This window comes from Ornithorhynchus anatinus, chromosome 5 (genome assembly GCF_004115215.2).
Source record: "Ornithorhynchus anatinus isolate Pmale09 chromosome 5, mOrnAna1.pri.v4, whole genome shotgun sequence".
Classification (NCBI taxonomy): Eukaryota; Metazoa; Chordata; class Mammalia; order Monotremata; family Ornithorhynchidae; genus Ornithorhynchus; species Ornithorhynchus anatinus.
This window is the reverse complement of record NC_041732.1, coordinates 53,546,991-53,574,524: the sequence shown is the minus strand read 5'-3', so window position 1 is coordinate 53,574,524 and position 27,534 is coordinate 53,546,991. Positions and strand designations below refer to the sequence as shown.

The 27,534-nt window shown below is 47.5% G+C and overlaps 1 protein-coding gene across 2 annotated transcripts in view; it reads right to left on the bottom strand.

Moving 5' to 3' along the window:
• OTUD7A (OTU deubiquitinase 7A) overlaps positions 1 to 27,534 on the bottom strand; it is a 387,452-nt gene that overhangs the window by 85,939 nt on the left and 273,979 nt on the right. For both annotated transcript variants that reach the window (XM_029065552.1, XM_029065554.1), the window contains 3 exons: positions 20,075 to 20,176; positions 15,451 to 15,578; positions 10,162 to 10,274 (listed from right to left, as the gene is read on the bottom strand). In XM_029065552.1, the coding sequence (XP_028921385.1) occupies positions 10,162 to 10,274; positions 15,451 to 15,578; positions 20,075 to 20,176 (343 nt within the window). The remainder of the gene's footprint in view (positions 1 to 10,161; positions 10,275 to 15,450; positions 15,579 to 20,074; positions 20,177 to 27,534) is intronic.

Below are 27,534 nucleotides of genomic sequence, written 5' to 3'. Positions count from 1 at the left end.
AATCCCGGCTCGGCCACTTGTCAGCTGGGTGACTGTGGGCGAGTCACTTCACTTCTCTCTGCCTCAGTTCCCTCATCTGTCAAATGGGGATTAAGACCGTGAGCCCCACGTGGGACAACCTGATTCCCCTGTGTCTACCCCAGCGCTTAGAACAGTGCTCGGCACATAGGAAGTAAGCGCTTAACGAATACCACCACTATCTCTGACACCGACAGGATTTTTCCCATTCCAGAGGTTAAGAGCCGAGCTCACTTCGAGGCTACGTTGACTGTGTTAAGAGGAGGATGCAGCATGTAGCCGATGAAGAAATGAGGAACAATGTTGTTCCTTGGATAGAGCCCAGGCCTGGGAGTCAGAAGGACCTGGGTCCTAATCCCGGCTCCGCTACTCGTCTGCTCGGTGACCTTGGGCGAGTCACTTCACTTCTCCGTGCCTCAGTTAACCTCATCTGTAAAATGGGGATTACGACCGTGAGCCCCATGTGGGACTTGGACTGTGTCCAGTCTGATTACCTTGTAATAATAATGTTGGTATTTGTTAAGCGCTTACTATGTGCAGAGCACTGTTCTAAGCGCCGGGGTAGATACAGGGTGATCAGGTTGTCCCACGTGGGGCTCACAGTCTTAATCCCCATTTGACAGATGAGGTGACCGAGGCACCGAGAAGTTAGGTGACTTGCCCAAAGTCACACAGCTGACAAGTGGCCGAGCAGGGATTCGAACCCATGACCTCGGACTCCAGAGCCCCGCCGCTTCCCCTCCATCACAGGGCTTTTCTGATGGAGTCCCAGACTGCTGCCATACCTGCTGCAGTCAGAAAAGCAAATAGTTGACAATGACTCCCCTGTCACTTTTCCTAAATTGTAGCCAATAGTCAAGAGCCCGCCATCATAAAGTTTAATAATCATCATCATCAACATACTCAGAACTGTGGTATTCGTCAAATACGTACTCTGTTCCAAGCAATGTCCTAAGTATTGGGGTAGACACAAAACAATTAGACGCTAAGGGGACCTCACAGACTAAGCAGGAGGGAGAACGAGTACTGACTCCCTGGTTTACAGATGAGAAAACTGAAGCCCAGAGAAGTGAACCGCCCCGCCCCAAGTCACTCAGCGGACAAGTTACAGACCCGGGATTAGAACCCAGGTCCTCTGATTCCCAGGCCCGTGCCCTTTCCACTAAGCCACGCCTCTTCTCGCGTTTGAGTTGGATTATTTTTCCCCAGATGCACACGCTTCAGCTGGGTACCTCTTTTCCGAAGTTCCTGGGATGCAGCTCTAATTTTGTTTCTGAAAACTTTCTCGGCCCAAAATGAAATAGTCAGCTCTAGGGTGTAAGTTTGATCTGCATACCCTGTTCACATCTTTTAAAAAAAAGAAAACCCAGTACAGTAGAAACCCACTAAGATCATTACCTTGCTGCCTGATTGACGCAAACCTGTATCTCTGGCCAGCCCCCTCCTTTTCTGAGAATTTAGCTGGAAAATCTAGCGAGTCCATTTTCCATCGTATTTTAGCCGGACTGAAAGAAGACACTTAGAAATTGGTCGGTTCTTACCAGATCTTGGTTAGGCTTCCCTGCCCCTTTGAAAATTTAACTTGAAAGAAAGCTCCACCATCAAATTATTGCTCAATATCCAATTTCTACACCAACCAAAAGACGCGTAACGTTGCATTAGGTCTCTCAGCAGGGCGGTGGCGTGGCCTAGTGGATAGAGCACGGGTTTAGGAGTCAGAGGACGTGGATTCTAATCCCGTCTCTGGCACTTGTCTGCCGTGTGACCTTGGGCAAGTCATTTCACTCAGTAGTATTTATTGAGCGCTTACTATGTGCAGAGCACTGTACTAAGCGCTTGGAATGGGCAAATCGGTAACAGATAGAGACGGTCCCTGCCCTTTGACGGGCTCACGGTCTAATCGGGGGAGAGGTCATTCGACTTCTCCGGGACTCAGCTACCTCATCTGTAAAATGGGGACTAAGACTGTGGGGCCTGTGTGGTAAGCGCTCAATAAATACGATTGAATGAGTGGACTTTGTCCAAACTGATCAGTTTGTATCTACCCCCGCACTTAGAACGGCGCTTGACGCATAGTAAATGCTTATCAAAAACAATTGTCGTTTCCTTAACGGGGAGCAGTAGGGATCCTTGGACAATAGGTTTCAGGAGGCTGAGGTCACGTCTGCGTTATTTTTAAAAAATGCCTGCTAAAAACTGGGCAAATCATGATCCAAACAACCCAAGACAACAAAATATCTGATTCTGACTTTAACCTCTCGATCCATAATTCGACTCCATACCTTTTTCGAGCCAAGCTTTGTGGCAGAAAAGTCCTAGGGCTGGCATTAAGCAGTGAAAAACTGACAGTAAACCATCTGGTTCGGGCCCCATGATGGAAGCGGCACTTTCTAAAGAAATGATTTTTTTTCCACTGTGGTTTACACCTCCGCTTTGTCTAATTACTTCTGACACCCCATTTTCTCCATTGGAAACAGAAGCCAAAACAGACAACGGTGTGAATGAAAAGGAGAATAAAAATGAAAGGCCATCCAGCTCTAGAACGGCAGTTAGTTATGGAAACTGATGAGAGCATGTGCTCAAAGATAAAGAGTTGCACTGAGCCAATGAAGAAGAACTGGGTCTAAGGTGAAGCTCCGCCATCATTAGGTCTCACTAAAACAGAAAGACGGTAATAGGCCGGGTCGCTTCTGCAATTTTATAATCATACACAACGTATTTTGCTCAAGGAATCCTTGAGCATGTGCCATATCCCATAAACCAGTCTTTTTATCTCACTGGAATTCTTTTAATAGGAATGCTGCCTAAAAAAAATCTGGGCTTATTAGCTTAAATGTCAAAGCTCTCTTCCCCCTGCACCATGATGTTTCATGAAAAAGTGAAGAGCATAAGCCTGATCATTCAGTAGTATCAATATCGAGTGCTTACTATGTGCAGAGCACTGGTTTCACTGCAGCTCTGCCACAGACCAGCCGTGTGACCCTGGGCAGGTCTATGCCTCTTGTCAGCTGTGTGACTGTGGGCGAGTCACTTAACTTCTCTGCGCCTCAGTTCCCTCATCTGTAAAACGGGGATGAAGACTGTGAGCCCCACGTGGGACGACCTGATTCCCCTATGTCTACTCCAGCGCTTAGAACAGTGCTCTGCACATAGTAAGCGCTTAACAAACACCAACATTATTATGCCTCAGCTTCCTCTTCTTTTCATTCATTCAATAGTATTTATTGAGCGCGTACTATGTGCAGAGCACTGTACTAAGCGCTTGGGATGAACAAGTCGGCAACAGATAGAGACGGTCCCTGCCGTTTGACGGGCTTACGGTCTATTAAAAGGAGGACCGGTCCCCCTTAGTTTGTAAACCCCACGTGGGACAGGAAACGTCTCTGATCTACTTATAGTGTATCTGCCCCAGTGCTTGGTACAGTGCTCGGTACATAGTAAGCTCTTACCAAATACACAGTTATCATCATTTGCTAACACGATACTCCGGTTACCACATCATGAGCCAAAGTTTGAGAGGTGAGACTCCCTTAAACGCCTTACTGGCCGCAAGCACGACACTCGATCAATCAGTCGTACTTATTGAGTGTTTACTGTGTGCCGGGCGCTGTAATAATAATAACGTTGGTATCCGTTAAGCGCTTACTATGTGCCGAGCACTGTTCTAAGCGCTGGGGTAGACGCAGGGGAATCAGGTTGTCCCACGTGGGGCTACCAGTCTTAATCCCCATTGTACAGATGAGGGAACTGAGGCACCGAGAAGTGAAGTGACTCGCCCAAAGTCACACAGCTGACAAGTGGCCGAGCCGGGATTCCAACCCATGACCTCTGATTCCAAAGCCCGTGCTCTTTCCACTGAGCCTCGCTTCTCTGTCCCACATGGGAGTCACAGTCTCAATCACCATTCACTCTCCTAGCGCTTTGTACGGTACACAGTAAGCACTCAATAAATAATAATAATAATAATAATAATAATGTCGGTATTTGTTAAGCACTTACTATGTGCCGAGCACTGTTCTAAGCACTGGGGTAGACCCAGGGGAATCAGGGTGGCCCACGTGGGGCTCACAGTCTTAATGCCCACTTTACAGATGAGATAACCGAGGTACAGAGAAGTGAAGTGACCGGCCCACAGTCACACAGCCGACAAGTGGCAGAGCTGGGATTCGAACTCATGACCTCCGACTCCAAAGCCCGTGCTCTTTCCACTGAGCCGCGCTGCTTCTCTACTATGTACTACGCCCAGTCTAGAGGGGGAGACAGACATTAATATAAATTAATAAATTACAGATATGTACCTAAGTACTGTGAGGCCGGAAGTGGAGGAGGTAAATAAAGGGAACGAGTCTGACGAGTGCAAGAGGGAGAGGGAAAAGAGGACTGAGGGCTCAGTCAGGGAAGACGTCTTGGAGGAGGTGTGCCTTCAATAAGGCTTTGAAAGTGGGTAAAGTAATTGTCGGTTATGAAAAGGGAGGGCGTCCCAGGTCAGAGGCAGGATGCGGGCGAGAGGTCGGCGGCAAGGTTGATTCATTCAACAGTATTTATTGAGCGCTTACTATGTGCGGATCACTCTACTAAGCACTTGGAGTGTACAATTCGGCAACAGATCGAGACAATCCCTGCCCAAGAACAGGCTCACAGACTGAACGATGAGACTAATAATAATAATGATAAGGTTGGTATTTTTTAAGCGCTTTCTATGTGCAGAGCACTGTTGGAAGCGCCGGGGGAGATACGGGGTCATCAGGTTGGCCCACGTGAGGCTCACAGTTAATCCCCCTTTTACAGATGAGGGAACTGGGGCACAGAGAAGCGAAGTGACTCGCCCACAGTCACACAGCTGACAAGTGGCCGAGCCGGGAGTCGAACCCATGACCTCTGACTCCGAAGCCCGGGCTCTTTCCCCTGAGCCACGAGCACTGTACTAAGCTCCGGGGTGGATACAAAATAACCAGGGCGGATACAATCCCTGTCCCACACGGAGCTCACCGCGTTAGTAGCCGGGAGACAACTGTTGAATCCCCATTTTACAGATGTGGAAACTAAGGGCCAGGGAAGTTAAGTGACTTGTCCAAGATCACAAAGCGGGCAGATGGTGATTCCGGAGTAAGAACCCAGACCTCTTGACTCCTAGGTCCATGCTCTTTCAACTAGGCCACGCTGCTGGAAGATTTTGGGTTGCAACACGCGCTAACACGTGTTCTAAACCTCTAGGGCCCCGTTGGAGTGATGGAAAACCCCTGTCATTTTAAGATGATTACAACAGGGTGTTCCTTCCTGTTGCACAGTGAGGATCACCCTAATAGTCGTATTTATTGAGCGTTTACCGTGAGCAAAGCACTGTACTACACGCTTCGGGGAGTAAAACATAATAATCAGAAACATTCCCTGCCCCCAGCAAGCTTACGGAGCCACGTCGGTGACGTCTTGCAACCTCATTTTGTGAGGTTTCAGACGCAAAGAGCTGGGAAAAGGATGTGTAGAGCTAGAGTGGGCCCAAGCTCCGGGTGGGGTTTTGGACAGCCACATCAGGATGTCCCTGTGCTCCGGGACGGAGGGAATCTTCCGAGAAAAAGCGTGGCCTAGTGCAAAGAGCATTGACCTGGGAGTCAGAGATTGTGGGTTCTAATCCTGACTCCATCACTTGTCTGTGGTGTGACCTTGGTCAAGTCAGTCAATTTCTCTGTGGCTCAGTTCCCTCATCTATCAAACAGGAATTGAGACTGTGAACCCCACGTGGGACGACCCGATTACCCTGCATCTGCACCAGCGCTCAGAACAGTGCTCGGCACGTACTAAGCACTTAACCAATACCATAATAATAATAATAATAATTATCAGCAGGGGCAGGCCACTTAACTTCTCTGTGACTCAGTCACCTCATCTGTAAAATGGGGATCGAGACGGTGAGCCCCATGTGGGACGGGGACCGTGTCCAACTTGATCAGCCCGTATCTACCCCGGTGCTTAGTACAGTGCCTGGCTCATAGTAAGTGCTTACCAGATCCCATTTTACAAAAATGGAATGTGATCCCTGGATACCGTAGGCACTTCCAGAGTGGGTCCATCTAGAGAGGCAAGCCGCGGACCCGGACGCACAGCCAGGCTGGACATCTCGGGCTCTGGGGAGGGGACCACGTCGTCATCAAGAGCTAACGATCTGCTCCGCCTAGTCCCAGTAACAGTTCTCACCCCATCCCAGCCTCGCAACATTTCTGCACCTAGCCTTACACTCTGCCTTGTTTCTACCGGTCATTTATTTTACCTTCTGCCTCCCCCCCCCACTAGACCGCGAGCTCCTTCAGGGCGGGGAATGGCCATGAGGGCGAGTGGAAGAGCACAGGATCCGGAGTCAAGAGGACCCGGGTTCTAATCCATCTGTTACCAATTTGTACATTCCGAGCGCTTAATACAGTGCTCCGCACATAGTAAGTGCTCAATAAACACTACTGAATGAATGAAGGAATCCCAGCTCTACCACTTGACTGCTATGTGACTTTCCCTGTGTTCCGTCTGTACAGTGAGAATTCAATACCTGTTCTCGCTCCTACTTCGACCATAGGCCCAGTGTGCACTGGGGGCTTTATCTGATCGAATTGTCTCGTATGTACCTGAGTGCTCAGCACACAAAGTAAGCGCTTAACAAATATCACCATTACTAGTACTATTACTATCAGTTGTGCTGTATTGTCCTCTCCCAGGCACTTAGTACCGGACTCCGCAAACAGCATCATCAGCAGCATCGACAGTAGCATTTATTGAGCACTTATTGTGTGCAGAGCATGTACTAAGCGCTTAGGCGAGTACAATATAACAGAGTTCAGTCATTCAAATCAATCCTATTTATTAGCGCTTACTGTGTGCAGTGTACTGTACTAAGCGCTTGGGAAGTGCAATTTGGTAGACACTTTCCCGGCCTACAGTGAGCTCAGAATCTAGGGGGGAAGACAGACATTAATATAAATAATTTATAAAAATGATAATAATAACTGGGGCGTTTCTTAAGCGCTCACTGTGTGCCAGACACTGTACTAAGCGCTGGGGTGGATACAAGCAAATGGGGATGGACACAGTCCCTGCTGCACATGGGTCTCACGGTCTCAGTCCCCATTTTATGCATAACTGAGGCACAGAGAACCGAAGTGACCTGTCCAAGGTCACACAGCAGACAAGAGTTAGAGCCGGGATTAGAACCCACGACCTGATTCCCAGGCCTGTGCTCTATCCACTAGGCCAATTTACATTTATGTACCTAAGCGCGGTGAGGTTTATGTACACGTACACAGTAAGCACTCAATAAATACCATTGACTGATGGTCCCAGTCGAGGTTCTGCCTCAGACATGAGGTCATTCATTCAGTCATCCGATCATATTTATTGATTACTGTGTCCAGAGCACTATACAAGGCCCTAATAAATTATTTATTATATTGTAAACATGAACAGATACGTCCCTGCCCAAAATGAGCCCACAGTCTAGAGGGGGAGGCAGGTATGGATATAAATAAATAACTTACAGATACGTACAGATGTGCTGTGGGGTTAGGGTAAGGAATGACTAAAGGGAGCAAGTCAGGGCTATGCAGAAGCCAGTGGGAGAAGAGGAGAGGAGGGGCTCACAAACTGAGGGGGGAGGAAAGATGGTATTTTACAGTATTTTGCAGATGAGGTAATTGAGACAGAGAGAAGTGAAGTGACAAGATCACACAGCATGCAAGTGTTATAGCTGGGATTAGAACCCAGACCCTCTGGCTCCCAGGCCTATGCGCTCATCACTAGGCCACACTGCTCGAGCAGTAAAAAGGGGGTTGTTTTCAACAGACAAGAAAACTGGATTTCTCCTCCATGTGGAGCCCTTCCCACTTCACTCTCTCATCCACAGATATACCTGGGATACAACGGGATAATATCTGTTGCCGATTGACTACGTGCGGAGTACCTGATTAAGCACTCGGGAGAGTACAGTATAACAGAGTTGGTGCACACGTGCCCCGCCCAAAATGAGTTTGCAGGCTAGAGGTGCTGCACTAAGCGCTGGGGTAGATACAACTTTAGAAAGTTGGACATAGTCCCTGACCCACATAGGGCTCAAAGACTAAGGAGGAGGGAGAACCGGTATTTCAAGCCATATCTATATGCAGTGAAAATGTAAACTTGCCACCTTGGGGTTAGATGTTATTGGTTTTAGGACTAGTAAAACAATAGAGAAGAAGGAAAACAATCAGATTGGACGGGACAGTGTGAAATGTGAAATAAAACGTTAATCCTCTTTGTTCCAAATGATTTCAGACTTACTCCTACAGTTTTCCGTCTGATCTTTCTAATGATAATGGTATTTATTAGGTGTTATGTGCCAAGCACCGTACTAAGCTTAGATACAAGATAAACAAGGTTAGATGCAGGTCAGCTGAAGTTATCCTGACAGCAACCCAACAACTTTGACTTCGCACACTCTAGAAGCACCTCTAATAATAATAATGATACTTGTGGCATTTAAGTGCTTACTCTGTGCACTTAGATACAGCTAATCAGGTTGAACACAGTCCTGGTCCCGCCTTGGGCTTACGCGCTTAATCCCCATTTTCCAGATGAGGGAACTGAGGCACAGAGAAGTTAAATGACTTGTCCAAGGTCACACGGCAGACAAGTGGTGGAGCCGGGATCAGAACCCAGATCCTTCTGACTATTCTTGCTCCGCCCACCCTCTCCTCGGTCCCTTCTCGGTTACCCTGCAGCCCGGATTTCATCGCCAGGAATTTGGCAAGAGGAGCAGAGGGAGGAATGATTCATGAGAACCAGGCAACTGTCTTGGAAATAAATGTATCGAGGATAGAGGGATCTTCTTCCACAAGCTGGGCCCGAGGCCAAATGCCTCCCACTCCCCGAGCCCCTCCCGGGTGCTCCGTTGGGCAACGGGTTTCCAGCTGCCGGGGTTCTCCCGCTCTGGGGAATCACAACTCAACCGACCCGGACGAGGCTCTCCCTTGCCTCCCGGGGGACCGTGCTGCCACTCGACTCTGGTTTGGCTCTTTTCTGGGATTGAGACACTTGAGCTGCCTCATCCTTCTCCAGGTCTCCTAACTTGGGCATGGGGTGCTCAACGAGCTCAGAGAACTGCCAGCCATGGAAAGTGACTTGAGGGTGGTGGCTGGAGAAATAGGCATTTTGAGAAAGCAAGGAAACCAAGAACTCAATTATGTAGGGGAAGGGATCCACTCTCTCTCTCTCTCTCTCTCTCTCTCTCTCTCACATTCATTCATTCAATAGTATTTATTGAGCGCTTTCTATGTGCAGAGCACGGTACTGAGCGCTTGGAATGGGCAAATCGGTAACAGATAGAGACGGTCCCTGCCCTTCGACGGGCTTACGGTCTGATCGGGGGAGACGGACGGACGAGAACAATAGCAATAAACAGAATCGAGGGGATGAACATCTCATTAAAACAATAGCAAATGAATAGAATCAAGGTGATGTACATCTCATTAACAAAATAAATAGGGTACTGAAAATATATACACATTCGCATAACCCATCTCTCTCTCACACACTTTTCACATAAGCACACCCTCCAGAATACACAATCAAGTGTACTTAGAAGAAATTTAGGAATACTCTAGCATAGGTAAGATGAATGGATGCACTCTACATACACATAATCTCTCACACACATGCATCCACCTGATCTCCTCCTACACACCCAGACTCATTTCTCTCTCTCTCTCTCTCTCTCTCACACACATACACAAACATGCAAAAACACATGCAATCACACACACACACCAGAACACATCAGTACATAGCAGAAATCTATGAAAAATCAAGCACAGGTGAGAAGGATGATGGATGAAATCTACCTATACACACTTTCTCACACACACACCCAACTCATCTCTCTCTTTTGCACGCTCTCTCTCTCACACACACCCCATTCATCTCTCTCTTTTGCACACTCTCTCTCGCACACACAGTCACACATCTACACATCCCACCCTAGGATACATGATCCAAAGTCCTTAACAGAAGAGTATGTCTACTCAAGCACCGGTAAGATGGATGGATGCACTCCGCATATCTTCAACTCTGGGAAATGCATTTTGGGAGCCAAATTATTTGTCAAGCAGGGGCCTTGGAAGAGTCACTTACCCCCCACCAGTGCCTCCATTTTTGCTGAAATGAGTGCGGGGTTCGCTTGATGCCAGTTTCAGGAGCTCTGTCCACTCTCGTTCCCACTCTTCTTCTGTGTAAACTAACCCAGACTAAGGGAGACAAAAGTGAAGGCTTCAGATTCTGTAACTGGAAACACAATCACCTTTGCATAAACCACCCGCCGTGTTCCGTCAGAAGGGGGGCTTTAAAAGTTGGTATTTGTTAAGCGCTTACTATGTGCAGAGCACTGTTCTAAGCGCTGGGGTAGACATAGGGGAATCAGGTTGCCCCACATGGGGCTCACAGTCTTAATCCCCATTTTACAGATGAGGAAACTGAGGCCCAGAGAAGTGAAGTGACTTGCCCACGGTCACGCTGCCGAGGCGGGTGGCAGTTTTTTCACACCAAGGGTCAGAAATGTGTGCGGAGATTTTCGGCGACGCGTTTTTTGGTGGGACTTAGTCTCTGGCGCGACCTCTCTGAGGGTGTCTTTCGTGAGCCGGGAACAGCGAGGAGCGGGTCCTACCCCCGCCTGGCAGCCCGGGCTGCCCAGAGCTCTATTCCCTCCTCTGCCTGGACGCTGTCGGCCGACCCGCTTCCTGATGGCCTAGGGTGTCGGAGGTCCCCGCCGGGGCGGAGAGTGGCCGGGGGGGCTGTGTGCGGGGTAGGTGGCTGTGTGTGTGTGTGTGTGTGTGTGTGTGTGTGTGTGTGGGCCTGTGACCTTGTCGGCTGTGTGACTGTGGGCAAGTCACTTCACTTCTCTGTGCCTCAGTTCCCTCATCTGTAAAATGGGGATCAAGACTGTGAGCCCCACGTGGGACAACCTGATTCCCCTATGTCTACCCCAGCGCTTAGAACAGTGCTCGGCACATAGTAAGCGCTTAACAAATACCAACATTATTATTATTATTACACAGCTGACAAGTGGCAGAGCCGGGATTCGAACTCATGACCCCTGACTCCAAAGCCCGTGCTCTTTAATGCCGCGGTCATCAGAATTCAGATCCCTTGGTTCCTACCCCAACTTTCATTATAAAGAGAGAAGCAGCATGGCCTAGTGGCTAGCGTACAAGCCTGGGAGTCAGAAGAACTTGGGTTATCACTGTCTGCTGTGCAACTTTGGGAAAGTAATAATAATAATAAAAATAATGTTGGTATTTGTTAAGCGCTTACTATGTGCAGAGCACTGTTCTAAGCGCTGGGGTAGGTACAGGGTAATCAGATTGCCCCACGTGAGGCTCACAGTCAATCCCCATTTGACAGATGAGGGAACTGAGGCACAGAGAAGTGAAGTGACTTGCCCGCGGTCACACAGCTGACAAGTGGCAGAGCCGGGATTCGAACGCATGACCTTTGACTCCCAAGCCCAGGCTCTTTCCACTGTGCCACGCTGCTTCATGTACTCTAGATGCAGCCTATAAAATGTACTCTGGATTTATCAAGATGTAATAGATGTATTCAATAAATACAACTGAATGAATGACCTTTAAAGTCCCTTCACTTCTCCGAGCCTCAGTTACCTCATCTTTTAAATGGAGATTCAGATTGTGAGCTCCGTGTGGGATAGGGACTGTGTCCAACCCACTTTACCTGTATCCACCCCAGTGCTTAGTACAGTGCCTGGCACATCGTAAGCACTTAAGAAATACCATGATCATTATCATTACGAGTGACCGTGCACCATCAGTATGTTTTTAGGAGGCTGTTTATTCCCGCCTGGCTTGAGTTGAGACTTCATAGAAACCTGAGTCTCAGATGGTTCCACATCGCAAGAAGGTGGGAGAAATTTGAGTGAAGGGCAGTTCCACATAGCCAGAAGGTGGGGGGAGGCCTGAGCTCACATAACTCAGAAGGGGTGGTTCCTATTCCACAGGAAAGTAGTGATGAAATTCCTTTTTGTGGGCCCTAAAAAAACAGTATCCACTCTGCTGATGGCCAATACCTAGAGGTTCCATATCAGGTTGGCAGAAATCCCCTGGGGCTGGTTTGAGACTCAACAATAATTTCCAGAGGGGGATCTGCTTGGAGCTTAAATGAATAACAAAATGGATCCCGGCTCCCTTGTTCTTACATTAACTCCCAGAAATAGAGAATTGAGGGCATGATGAAATACACACTTCGAGTGATCAATAAGTGGTATTTATTGAGCACTTGCCGTTTGCAGAGCACTGTGCTGGCATTAGGGGAGAATAGCAGAAATGGGAGTCAAAATTCCTGGCTTCATGGCATTTACAATCTTGGGACGGTATTTCAGTTAGACCGGGGAGGCAAAGACAGAGAGCTTGGAATAATCTGAAGGGAAAAACTGAAGCAGAGAATAGGGAAATGATTTGCCCAAGGTCACCTGGTGAATAATTTACCTTGTCTTGGAGTCCAATAATTGCTCCCTGGGTCACTGTTCATTTCCAAGCTGACCGATCCATGGTATAGAATGAATGTTAACCTTCTGCATAGCAAATCAGGGCAGTCCTCCCCTCTCACGGCTCGAATCTTTTTTTTTTTTTTGTATTCTTTAGGTGCTTACTAGTTGCCAGGCATTGTACTAAGTGCTGCGGTAGATGCCTTCTGAGTCCCAGGCCCATGATCAATCCACTACACCATGCCGGATGTGTCCGTTCATCGTTACACTGTACTCTCCCAAGTGCTCAGTACGGTGCTCTGCACACAGTAAGCGCTCAATAAATATGATCACGACTGAGTGACCTTGTGCTAGGTCTAATGGGCTAAATCCATCAGCCAGTGATGCTTATCAGTCTTGCTCCCCCAATGTGTTGGAAGTGAGAGAAGAAAAAAGAAGCAGAAATGCCAAGCAGGACTGGGTAACTGGCCACGGGGCAGGTGCCGAGACAGGGGTCACAGGCCGGACGCGCTACTTCATAAGGGGCGTTTCGGCCAGCTACTAGTTCTGCGCCCATTTCTCCTTCGCTGCCTGGGGCTCCAAACAAATCTCTCTTCAGGGGGTTGGAGCTGGAGTGTGAATAACCCTGATGCGGGCTTTGCCGGGAAATGGCAGGACTGAGTTTTCACTACCAAGGGGAGATAGTGCGACTGTGTGGAAAGATATCAAACTGGGAGTCAAAAGAATCCAAACTCTAATCGCGGCTGGAGGGCTCTAGGCAAGTCACAACCATTCTGTGCCTCAGTGCCCTCATTTGTAAACTGGAGATAGGACACCCACTCTCCCTATCTTTTTAATTTGTTAGGTGTCTATTATGTGCCAGTCTCTGTACTACAAGCTAATAATAACAATGTTGGTATTTGTTAAGCGCTTACTGTGCGCAGAGCACTGTTCTAAGCGCTGGGGGAGATACGGGGTAATCAGGTTGGCCCACATGAGGCTCGCAGTCTTAAATCCCCATTTTACAGATGAGGTAAACGAGGCACAGAGAAGTGAAGTGACTCGCCCACAGTCACACGGCTGATAAGTGGCAGAGCCGGGATCGAACCCATGACCTCTGGCTCCCAAGCCCCTGCTCTTTCCACTAATCAGGTTGGACACAGTCCCTGACCCACAGTCTTAATGTGAGCTGTTTATTTTGCCTCTACCCAAATACTCGGTACATGGCAAGTGTTGACAAATATATCACAATTATTAACAACTAATTACTTACTATGGACCGGGCAATGAGGTAGATGCGGGATTATTAGATCAGACACAGTCCCTGTCCCTATCTCTTTTTAATGGTATTTATTAAGCGCTTACTATGCGTCAGACACCGTACTAAGTGTTGGGGTACACACCAGATCATCAGGTTGGACAGTCCCTGCCCCACATAGGGCTCGCCGTCTTCGTGGCTCAGTGGAAAGAGCCGGGGCTTCGGAGTCAGAGGTCATGGGTTCGACTCCCGGCTCTGCCACTCGTCAGCTGTGTGACTGTGGGCGAGTCACTTCACTTCTCTGGGCCTCAGTTACCTCATCTGTAAAATGGGGGTTAACTGTGAGCCTCACGTGGGACGACCTGATGACCCTTTGTCTCCCCCAGCGCTCGGAACAGTGCTCAGCACGTAGTAAGCACTTAACAAATACCAATATTATTATCATTATTATTATCGATCCCCATTTTACAGAAGAGAGAACTGAGGCACAGACAAGTGACTTGCCCAACATCACACAGCAGACAAATGGCAAACCTGGGATTAGAACCCAGATCCTCTAACTCCCAAGCTTGCGTTCTTTCCACTAGGCCACCCTGCTTCTCCGGTGACATCCCCGTGAGAGACAGGAATGGTGTCAGACCCGATTATCTGGTAATTCATTCAATAGTATTTATTTATTTATTGAGCGCTTACTATGTGCAGAGCACTGTACTAAGTGCTTGTAATGTACAAATCGGTAACAGAGAGAGACGGTCCCTGCCCTTTGACCGGTTTACAGTCTAATCAGTCTAATCTAATCTGGTCTAATAACCCAGAACTTGGCACAATGTTTGGCACCTAGGAGTAATAACATTTAGTGAGCAGCCACTTGGTGTGGTGCACTGTCCTGGGCACTTGGCAAGTTTGGGTGCAAGTGATTTATAAACTCCCCTCTCAGGGTCTCACCTGGAGAGCTTCCAGTACTCTATTAATAATGATAATAATGTTGGTATCTGTTAAGCGCTTACTATGTGCAGAGCACTGTTCTAAGCGCTGGGGGAGATACAGGGTGATCGGGTCGTCCCACGTGAGGCTCACAGTTAATCCCCATTTTCCAGATGAGGGACCTGAGGCCCAGAGAAGTGAAGTGACTTGCCCACAGTCACACAGCTGACGAGTGGCAGAGCCGGGAGTCGAACCCATGACCGCTGACTCCGAAGCCCGGGCTCTTTCCACTGAGCCACGCTGCTTCTCGACCATGGGAAGGAGAGTCAAGCAGAGGCCTACCGGTCCCACTCCTGGCTTGGGCAGCGGCTAGCGAATGGAAGGCCACCTGCTACACGTCCAAACTCACCTGTGCTGGGCAGCAGTGGCATGGGAGAGAGCTGAGGGAGGAGACTCGACCTGACCAAGTGGCATTGGTAAACCATTTCTGGATTTTTACCCAGAAAAATCTACGGATTTACACTACCAGAAGGACTGAAGATGGAGGCGGGGCGTTCTGGGAGAGATGCGTCCATGGCGCCGCAACGGGTCGGAGATGACTCGACAACTTAAGATTTATAAACGACGCCCTGGTTTTCTGCCCTGTCCATCCCGTGGCTGCCTGGATCCTGACTCTGGTTAACTCATCACTAGTGCCCTTTCAAGTGATCCAGGGCAGGTCCGGGAGTTTGGTCCCCAAGCGGGCGAGGGAAGCGGGGGTACCAACCTCCTTATTCTGCTGGGTCTGCTGCCATCTCCACCTGCGCTTCAGTGCTTCCTTCTCAGCTCCGCTCCTCATCATCGTGTAGAGAGCTTTCCGCAAAACCAGGTCCCTGTCATGAAACCCCCACATCCCTAAGGCACAAAGAAAACCCAGAATGAACAAGAGTGGGGAGGAGGCGGGAGAGAAACAAAGAGGAAAGCAGGGAGGCGGAACTGTGAAGACTTCATCAAAAACTGCGCCTCACACAGCCATCCTGGGCCTTTGGGGATGGCAATCACTTCTTAATTAATCGCCCGCTTCTCCTCCTTAGTGAATAATTCCCTTTCATTCTTTTCAAGATTTCCTAATGAAAGCCATCCGTGTAAACAGCTCAGGGAAGAAGAATGTAGTTTTGATGCAAGCCGGTTAAAAAACGAAAATAACATCCGTATCAACCGGCAAGCTGCTTTTGCACGACTTCGACTGGGTGGTGGAGAGCCAAAAACTTCTTGGTCCAGGATTTGGTTTTCCGTTTTCGAAATAACAACCGGCAGATGGGAAAGGATAAGAGCCACAGACCCTTGGGGACATAGCTGAAACACTGCCGTACACTACTCCCCGGGTCTCCATCTTCTGCTGCTGGCAAACGTCACAGGACGACGAAATCACAGGCTAAAGATTTTCTTACACTTGGTGCATTCCCAGGAGGAAGTTCCTGGATTTCCCCCAGAATTGTGAAATGACGGTCTCAGTCCCCGCTAGTGAATGATTTGGGGGCTAATCAAATTAAAAAGAATGATCATTTCCAATACCAATCAATCAATGGCATTTCTTGAGTGCTCACTATGTTCAGAGCACCGTACTAGGTGCTTGGGAAAGTACAATATGGCAGAATTAGCAGTCACGTTCCTTAGCCATAACCAATAACCTCCTAGTATCCCTAGCAAAGCTTTCCCGACGTGTCACAATTTCTTAACTGGGTTTTGGGTGGTGAGGGAGGCTGTTTTTTAGCCGTGATATATGAGAGATAACCTCGCCTCGTCTGCTTCTGGGGTCATCCCAGCCTTCACGATTCATGATGTCAGGAAGGAGTGAAACCTGGGTGATTTCTTTGGGGTGGAGAGTCGATGCAAGGAAGATAGGGCTAGGGAGGCCTAAGGTTAGTCCCGGCTTGGCTGACTTGACAGGGTTTACTCTGACTTTGGTTGCTTGAGTCTTTTGCCGTGCATCCAACGGAGTTTTTAAATAACCTGCTCAAAATACTCAGAGAGACCTGCTGATTCCCAACAGTAGTCTGATGGGGTGGATGTCTTGAGACGTCAGTACAAAGTGAATTTGGAAGAAAAGAACAGGTTATGAGCATCAGGCTGCACTGTCCCCGATCGATCTCGCCAGGCCTGACCCGCCATGCCGTGCGGTAGCTCGGAGTTAAGGGTAAAATCATCCAACGTGAGTGCAGTAAGTCTTCACTGCCTGTGGCCCATTGTAATCCTCTCCTGCCGAAGGGTCAGGAACACAACAAACATACGCACTCTGAATGGGAGATGAGGCGTCCCGCCGTTCCAGGACACTGCCCACAATAAAAGCTCAAATGTTCTCTCTGCTGCTGGAGGTGGACAGACCCAAGTGCTGAGTTCCGAGGGAAAGTGGATATACTGATTTCTTACGCCCGGCACAAAACAACTGTGTCTGGGGTCTCTGCACCTGAATGGTGGCTTTGTGAGCACACAGAGGAAGCTGCAAACTTTTCTTTACAAAGCTGCACTTCAAGGGTCTTCAGCTAAAGAAATATATCCCTCTGCCTTGTCACCGAGATGATCCAGACTGAAGAAGGGCTGGTTCCTCTTAAACTGATGACAGAGCTTGAATTATTCTTTTTTTATAGTATTTGTTAAGTATAGTATTTGTACTTGGGGAAGCAGCGTGGCTCAGTGGAAAGAGCCTGGGCTTCGGAATCAGAGGTCATGAGTTCGACTCCCGGCTCTGCCACTTGGCAGCTGTGTGACTGTGGGCGAGTCACTTCACTTCTCTGGGCCTCAGTTACCTCATCTGTAAAATGGGGATTAACTGTGAGCCTCACGTGGGACGACCCGATCATCCTGTATCTCCCCCAGCGCTTAGAACAGTGCTCTGCACATAGTCAGCGCTTAACAAATACCAACATTATTATTAAGCGATTACTATGTGCCAACCACTGTACTAAGCCCTGGGGTGGATACAAGCAATTCAGTCTTGACACGGTCCCTGGCCCACATGGGGCTCACAGTCTCAATTCCCATTTTGCAGTTGAGGTGACTGAGGCAGAGGGAGAAGTGACTTGTCCACGGTCACACAGCAGACAAGAGGCGAAGCCGGGATTAAAACCCAGATCCTCTGACTCCCTGGCCCATGATCTTTCCACGGGCTACACTGCTTCTCTTCTACTTTTGACTCATGAAGTCTACTTTTGGCTCTCAAATTCTACATTTGACTTGCAAATTCGACTTTTGACTCACGCTCAGCTGGTCTCAGAGTTGCTGGGTAGCCAGATAGGCCTCAGGTAAATTCAGACAATTTACAGGCAAGAGGGAGTGGTTGGCCAGAGGAGGCTGGGAAGGGGTCAATCCAACCACTTAACAGGAGGGGATTGGGAAGTTTATGGGTGGATATTTGGGCAGAAGGAGGGGAGGGGCTTTGAGGAGATTCAGGGAGAGATTATGCCAAAACGGTTAGAAAAAATCTCTGCTAGGCTGAAGGCATTCAGCTGACATAAAGGAGTCAAGGTATCTGGCCAAGGCTTCGAGGAAAACTCAGCACCAATCTTTTGAAAAATGAAATAGCTCTGATTCTTTCTGACACGCTCAAATCTCCAAACCCAGAAATAGCCAACAAATAATACTTTATCTGAGAAAGGAGTCACTGGAAGAAGGGATGAAAGAGAAAATTAAAATTGAAACCATAAAACCCAGAAATAACTACAAATCTTGATTTCTCTGATCGATCTTCCCCCTTATTCTGTTTTGGTGATAGAGTGGCTTCTTTTCGCATTGTAGCTTTGGTCGCCGGGCATGAGCAGGATGCTCTGGGAAAATTCAGAGCCAAAAGACAGTCAGGCCTCGACTGAGCCACTGCAAGAGGACCCTGGGAGTGTGGCTTCTCTTCAAAAAGCTGTGAAATGTAGCAAATCAATCCCTTTGTCTATTGGGAAATGTAGCTTCCTTTTTCTTTCTCTACAATTTCCCTGCTATTTCCAACAGAAGAGCTGACTGGATGTTTTGAAGTCACACAGCTCCCATCGAAGGTTCACTGCTATAGGTCACCGCAGCACAGTCTAACAGATACATCTTGGTCTACGGTGCTGACCCATGCGCATTTATGCACACACAGACACACAGACACACACCCCCGCTCCCCCCCCCCCCCCGCCCAAAGTGGGGTGTGAGGCCAAAAACTCTTTACACAGGCTTAGAGCAAGGTCCCTCCGAAACAACGAGTAACCCATCAATTTATCTCCGGGATCAAATTTTGCTTATCAAATTAAAATGATAAAAAATGTACATCTGATACGATCCTGATGCTTTCCCAGATGAATCTGCCTAATGCACTGGTCACATTCCAGAGACTTCTGAATTTAAGAACACACGGGGGAGAAACTAAAATGGCGCCAGGCACTGTAGGAAACCAATCCAGGAACCCAGCCGTGGAGGTGACAGGAGGGCAGTCAGACGCACACGGGGCTCGTCAGCCTCACTGGCCCGTTCTCACTGACGGCAGGTCATCTTCATACCGAGAGCCCAGCTATAAATCTATTTATATGCGCACCGAAAGACACGCCTCTGTAAAGCATAAGTATAAGCATCAGAAAGCCTAATATCCACAAACATTGAAAAATCCACGGCCAAGTCAAACCGCACCTCACATTTTGTTCTGGGGGGACAAGTTCCACCATTTGGCTCTTGGAGAACTCGGCTTTGTTTTAAAGTACGGCAGATGTATTTTACACACCTGATTCAGATTCTAAATGTCCACTGAACACGTTCTTAACACTAGCCTACGTTCTGGTTTCGATCTGTGGTCAGAAGAGGAATATCGGATAGGTTCATGAGCAAGGAACAAAATAGCCTGTTGAACACTGTGCGCAGCTGGTTGTGGGGCTACGGTGCTTAACACAGTGCTCTGCACACAGTAGACGCTCAATAAATATCATTGATTGATTGGGAGTGGCAGCCCATCAAATGTCTCTCATTCCCATCAGGCTCAGGTAAAGTTCACCATGTTAGAACAAAATTATAGCCTCATTTAGCCAAATCAAGAAAATATCCTAAAACCCCTGGGTAATGCTTGGATGAAACACTGATTACCAGCAGCTCAACAAATCAGAGGAGGCCCAAAGCTAAAACATAAGGGTGCTATTGGGTACAAAGAGGTTTGGGAGTTTTATGTTTCTGGAGGAGAGGAAGGAATGATAATAATCTGTCCATATTTATTGCCAATCGATCCGTGGTATTTATTGAGCGCTTACTGTGGGCAGAACACTATACTAAGTGGCTGAAGGTTCAGGAGAACAGATCCAAAGCAGGGGAGATCCAGTGGGAAAGTAAAGAATTATCTTTTCTCTGGATCTGTCTTATTTGCCACCAGAGGTCCGGGTCCGAGCTGCTGAACTTACCCAACGAGGCCGCGTGCAAGAGGCAATTCCCGTCTCCGGTAGTGGCCAGTGGTAGAAGGCGCTTGCAACTCAGACACACTGTTGACCACCAGTTCAGGCGACCTGAAATGAAAGTTTACTTTAGGGTATCAGCTCCTAAAGTAGCCCTGACTTGCCCCCTTTATTCACCAGCCTCCCCCAGTCCCACAGCACTCATGTATATAATATCCATCATTTATTGTTTTATTTATTGCAGTATTCCCCTCTAGATTGCAAGCTCATTGCGGGCAGGGAAGGTGTCTGTTGTATTCTTGTGTTGTACCCACCCAAGCGATTAGTACAGTGCCCTGCACACAATAAGCACTTAGTAAATATGATTGATCGATTGATTCACTGAATGATCTGAATACCAGCCATGCTGAATCCAAATTAAATACGAACTCTCCGTACTAGGTTTGATTCTGGAAGGAAGATCACACCAGAAATTTCTCAGGTTGAACTTTAGATTTTTTTTTTTCTCCTGAGGCCCCAGGACTCTGTGCTCACAAGAAATAGGACACATTTAGTAGTAATTGGAAAATTCGGGGAGAGAAGTCACCCTCGGGCACCAACTGGGTAAGATCTGATGGTCAACTTTTCATAGAATTGTACTCATGCAATTTAATAAAATAAGTAAATTGTGCTTAATCATTTTCAGCATTTTTGAAAACCATTTTTTTCCTATCTTTATTTTGGCAAAAGAACAATATTCATGCAATCAGGAGCTACTTGAAAAAAAACCCTCTTTAGCTAACCATATGTCAGTTGTTTCTTTTAAATAAGAAGAGATAATGTCTTTTTAAAAGTACTGAAAGGGATTAATGAAATATGCAAAAAAAGGACCACAGTTTTGTCTGAAATATTACGACCCAACATATATTTCATTTAAATTTAATGAGACAGCTAACAACCATTACTCTGCTAATAAAAATGAATTTAGTGTACTATATCAACATATACACCACACTAATGATCTATTGGCCATACAGAATTTCTTGGTAAGATTCACATCTATATTTAATAATGAATGATTCCAAGCGAAAATACTTGTTCCATTGACTCTTAATTTATTCAGCATCTACATTATTCATGAAATAATGGTACACCTATTACGTTAAATAGTTGCCGATCTTCACTCCCTTAAGGATTATCAAATGGTATACACTTAAGAATTCACTACTAGTCTTATTAAAGCAAAATTAAATGTGCATCTGGAAACCTTAATTTAAAGTGCCACTGGATGGCTTTTGGGAAACATATAATTGGAAATAAAGTGTGATCATTTATAGCAACTCCTCTTTCTGCAGGCTGTGAAATAACAACCCGTCACCTGCCTTTTACAGAACATTTTTATAATAACACAGACGGTGATAAGTTAAAACTGGGTTGCCATTTAAAGCAGGAGAAAATTGGGAGGCTTGTGCATTTCCACAAGGAAGAGCTGAGGAGCACACCACAGGAAAAAGTCAAGGAAATAAATAGCTCGACAGGAGACGGAAGGAAATCATTCTTAGCCTGTGCTGGCTGCAGAACTAGCCCAAACTATGAATCTACAGGAGGATTGAGCTCTGTTAGTAGCTCACTGGGACTCTGTTATTTTGTACTCTCCCAAGGGCTTAGTACAGTGCTCTGCACACAGTAAGCACTCAGTAAATACGACTGATGGATTGCCTTTCTCTCCTTAATGGGTCACACATATTTTTTAGCCCCGGGGATGTTTTGAAGGGTTTCAGAGTGTCTTTATGAAATCCCAACATCCCAACTCTCAGTTAATTTGAGACAGAGGCTGCTTTTTTATGGTATTTGTTAAGTGCTTACTATATGCCAGGCACTGTTTTAAGCCCTGAGGTAAGATAGAAGCTAATCAAGTTGGAGAGTCTATGTGCTACAGTCATAATCCCCACTACAGAGATGAGGTAAGTGAGGCACCGAGAAGTGAAGTGAGGCGCCCAAGGACACACAGCAGATAAGTGGTGGAGCCGGGATAATAACAATAATAATAATGTTGATAGTATTAACGACAGAGCACTGTTCTAAGCGCTGGGGGAGAGACAGGGGAATCAGGTCGTCCCACGTGAGGCCACAGTTAATGCCCATTTTACAGATGAGGTAACTGAGGCCCAGAGAAGTGAAATGACTTGCCCACAGTCACACAGCCGCCAAGTGGCAGAGCCGGGAGTCGAACCCATGACCTCTGACTCCGAAGCCCAGGCTCCTTCCACTGAGCCACGCTGATAAGAACCCAGGACCACTGCTTCCCATATCCACTGGCCAGGCTGCTTTTCATGCCACTGGGCCCCAGAATCTCTACTGATAGAAAAATAAGATGCCGACTCTTCCTATTGTGAATCTTAAATGGGGCAGGGGCTGTGTCTCATACCTAAGTACCCCAGCACTGATCAATAGTAATAATAATGTTGGTATTTGTTAAGCGCTTACTATGTGCAGAGCACTGTTCTAAGCGCTGGGGTAGATACAGGGGAATCAGGTTGTCCCACGTGTGGCTCACAGCCTTAATCCCCACTTTACAGATGAGGGAACTGAGGCCCAGAGAAGTTAAGTGACTTGCCCAAGGTCACACAGCTGACGATCACTGGTATTTACTGAGCAGTTAGCACGGGCAGGGCGCAGTACAAAGCAGTTGACTGGTTGCGTACTACGCATTTAATAAGTGCCGTATCTAAGAGCAATGAACCACGCATACGTCCAGGTTTCACTTGAGAAATTTGTCAGTCTGCCCACTTGTACAATCTTTTTTAACATTTCAGCTGCAGAATCAAAAGGGGTCAGCCTCCTAAGTTTGGCTTTGTTGCTGAGCCGCAGTCTTGGAGGCTAAGGGTTCTTCTTGGCATGCCGTATATCTTTGGAGAGCTCTCCGACTCTCCCTGTATTCCCCGCAGTAACTCAAGATGAAATGTCTCTCCTCTTCTCTAAATGGACTCTCTAAATCCACCTGTGCTTTTGACCCCATCCCTTCATACTTCTTTACAACACTCACCCCGTCCCGTCTTCCCCCCTTGACTGCCATCTTCAACTGTTCGCCTTCCAACAGGCTCTTCCCCTCTGCTTTCAAACGTGTCTACGTCTTCCCTATCCTAAAAAAAAAACCACCCTCGATCCCATGGCTCCCTTCAGTTATCGCCCTATCTCCCGCCTATCATTTCTCTCCCAATTTCTTGTTGTTTATACCTTCTGTCTCCAGTTCCTCTCCTCCAATTCCGTCCTAGATCCCCTTCAATCTGGCTATCATCCCCTTCACTCGACAGAAACAGCCCTCTCTAAAGTAACCAGCGACCTTCTCCTTGCCAAATCTGACAGCCTCTACTCTATCCTAATTCTCCTAGACCTCTCGGCCACCTTCGGCACCGCAGACCGTCGCCTTCTCCTTGGAACTTTGTCAGAACTTGGATTCACTAACACTGTCCTCTCCTGGTTCTTCTCCTATCTCTCTGACCATTCCTTCTCAGTCTCTTCTGCTGGCTTCTCCTCTGCCTCCCACCCTCAGACGGGGTGGGGGGGGGGGTCCCTCAAGGTTCAGTTCTAAGTCCTTTTCTATTCTCCATCTATTCAATCAGCCGGTCAATCATATGTATGGGGCACTTTTTGTGTGCAGAGCACTGTACTAAGTGCTTGGGAGCATATAACAATAAACGGACGCAGTCCCCGCCCACATTGAGCTTACAGTCTAGAGGGGGAGACAGTATAAATAAATAAAATTTCAGATAAATACATCGTAAGCGCAGAGCACTGTTCTAACCCCTGGGGTAGACAACAGGGTAATCAGGTTGTCCCACGTGAGGCTCACAGTCTTCATCCCCATTTTACAGATGAGGTAACCGAGGCACAGAGAAGTGAAATAACTTGCCCACAGTCACACAGCTGACAAGTGGCAGAGCTGGGATTCGAACCCATGACCTCTGACTCCCAAGCCCGGGCTCTTTCCACTGAGCCACGTAAATGCTGGGCTTCACTTCCTTGGAGAATTCATTCGCTCCTACAGCTTCAATTACCATCTCTTTGCAGCCTTTTTCCAAATTTCCATCTCCAGCCCTGCAATCTCAATCTCCTCCTGCCTTCAGGACATATCTACCCGGATGTCCAGCCGACACCTCGAGTTAAACATGTCCAAAACTGAACTCCTTATCTTCGCACCTCCTCGCCCGGTCTGGCCCATCACCGCAGGCGACACCACTATCCTCCCTATCTCACAAGCCCATAACTTTGGCATTGTCCTTGACTCATCTTTTATATTTCACCAACATATTCAGTCTGTCACCAAATCCTGTGGTTTTTACCTTCACAACATTGCTAAAATCCACGCTTTCCTCTCCATCCAACCTGCTTCCATGCGGGTCCAAGCACTTAACCTATCCCGCCTTCACTAGTGCATCTGCTTCCTTGTTGAACGCCTGGCCTCCTGTGTCTCCCCACTCTGATCCATACTTCACTCTCTTGCATGAATCATTTATCACCAAAAAAAGCTCAGTTAATATTTCGCACTCCTCAAGAAGCTCCAATAGCTGCCCATCCACTTCTGCGTTAAACAGAAACTCCTTACCTTTAGATTTAAAGCACGCAATCAGCTCGCTCCATCCTACCTCACCTCCCGATCTTCTACTACAGCCCAGCCCCCACAGTCCACTCCTCTAGAGCCAGTTTACTCACTGTGTCCTGATCTCGACTATAGTGAAAAAAAATAATTATGGTATTTGTTAAGCGCGTACTATGCACCAGTCACTGTACTACGTGCTGGGGGGGATACAGGCGAATTGGCTCGGACACAGTCCTTCGTACCACATGGGGCTCACAGTCTCAATCTCCATTATACTCATGAGGAAACTGAGACACAGAAGTGAAATGACTTGTCCAAAGGCACACAGCAGACAAGCGACAGAGCCGGGATTAGAACCTATGACCTTCTGACTCCCAGGCCCGTGCTCTATCCACTATGCCATACTTCTTCTCTAGCTCTCTGCTGATCCCTTTCCCACATCCTTCCCCTATCCTGGAAGTCTCTTCCTCTCCATAAATGCCAGACCACCAATCTCCCCACCTTCAAAGCATTATTAAGGTCACATCTCCTCCAAGAGTTCTTCCCCGGTGAAACCCTCTTTTCCTCGGCTCGTTCTCCCTTCTGCGTCATCTGCGCACTTGCATCCATGACCTCTGGACAAATGATATTTGCCCCGCCCCACAGCGTTTATGAACTTAACGGCTCTGCCGCTTGTCAGCTGTGTGACTGTGGCCAAGTCACTTCACTTCTCTGTGCCTCAGTTACCTCATCTGTAAAATGGGGATTAACTGTGAGCCTCACGGGGGATGACCTGATGACCCTCTATCTACTCCAGTGCTTAGAACAGTGCTCTGCACATAAGTGCTTAACAAATACCACCATTATAAGCTACTTATTCACTCTGATTCAGAATAGACTGCAAGCTTGTTATGGGCAGGGAAGGTATCCTCTAATTCTGCTATATTGTATTCTCCCAAGAGCTTAGTAAAGTGCTCTGCACACAGTAATCAGTCAATAAATCCAAGTGACTGATCAACTGAAGTCACTTGCCTTCTCTGAGAAATTCTTTAGGAACTCATTTCTTTCTTCTGGACAGGCCACAGATGGGAATTTTGCAGCTTCTATCTGATCGCCATGCTACGAGTCCTTATTTCTCATTTCACGCCAACAGATTTTCCTCACTGGGTAAAGAGCTTTAGGTTTACATCTTGGGCTCAGTGGATAGAGCACTGCCTGGGAGTTAGACGAACCTGTTCTCATCCTAGGGTTCTAATCGTACTCTGCTACTTATTTGCTGTGTGACCTTGGGGAACTCACTGCACTTCTCTGGGCCTCAGTTAGCTAATCTGTAAAATCTAGATTAAGACTGAGCCTTACGTGGGAAATAAACTGAATCCTACCTTATTAGCTTGCATCTACCCAGCACTCAGAACAGTGCCTGGCACATGGTAAGCGGTTAAATACCACAGGAGAAAAAAAAAAAGCTCTACTGGAGAAGACGGGTGGGCAAGGAATGTGTCTGTTATATTGACTGCATTCTCCCAAACGCTTATTACAGAAGCATTTAGAGAATTTAGAGAATTTAGCATTTAGCATATTAGAGAAGCAGCGCGGCTCAGTGGAAAGAGCACGGGCTTTGGAGTCAGAGGTCATGAGTTGGAATCCCAGCTCCGCCACTTGTCAGCTGTGAGACTGTGGGCGAGTCACTTCACTTCTCTGTGCCTCAGTTACCTCATCTATAAAATGGGGATGAAGACTGTGAGCCCCACGTGGGACGACCCGATTCCCCTGTGTCTACCCCAGCGCTTAGAACAGTGCTCGGCACATAGTAAGCGCTTAACAAATACCAACATTATTATTATTATCACAGCGCTCCGCACACAATAAGCATCCACTAATTACGATGGACTGACAGATGATGGATTAAAGGAGGTTACCCAAACAGCTGCCATCTGGTTTGCTGCGGTGGAAGGGCTACAGGCGGGGGGTGGGGGGAAAGAACAATTAAAAAAAAATGGTGTATAACCTCAAGCGATTTGCTATAGATTGGAGTGACCAAGCAGAAACAGCTGTCAGTAGGACCCATCTGGCAAGCAGCAACCGGGAGAGTCTTCTCGAGCAGAGGTTGCAATCAAACTAGGGGCTTGAAACCGGTGACGGGTGATGCCTCCTTCTAGACTCTGAGCTCCTTTTGGGCGGGGAACGTGTCTGCCAACTCTGTTGTATTGTACTCTCTCTCTCTCGAGCTTCCTTAGCAGTGCAGTGGCTCTGCTCACAGTAAGCGCTCAGTAAATACGATTGATTCAGAGGGGCAGCTCTGAATGCCAACAAGTCAAACAACAAGTGGTATTTATTGAGGGCCTTCTGTGTGCAGGGCACTTAATAATAATGTTGTTATTTGTTAAGCGCTTTCTCTGTGCCAAGCACTGTTCTAAGCGCTGGGGTAGACAAGGGGGAATCAGGTTGTCCCACCTGGGGCTCACAGTCTTAATCCCCATTTTACAGATGAGGTCACTGAGGCACCGAGAAGTTAAGTGACTTGCCCAAAGTCACACAGCTGACTTAAGCGCTGGGGAAAGTACAGTACAATAGAGTTGGAAGACCACAAGGAACGTACAGCCTACAAATGTACTGCTTTCGCCTATGGGCCACAAGGAAGGATGTGGTGATTTTTCCGGGCTTGTATCTTGCCTAAGATGTCAATCACTGACCTGATGACATCAGCCGGAGCACAGCCAATTCCACGGTTGGACAAAGGACAGGCGGACAAAGGAATGGCAATTGGACCATCACTAGATTGTAATAATAATGATGATCATGATATGTGTTGAAGTGCTTATTGTGTGCCAAGCACTGGCTTAAGTGCTAGGGTAGATACAAGGTAATCAGGTTGTCCCACATAGGGCTCACAGTCTTAATCTCCGTTTTA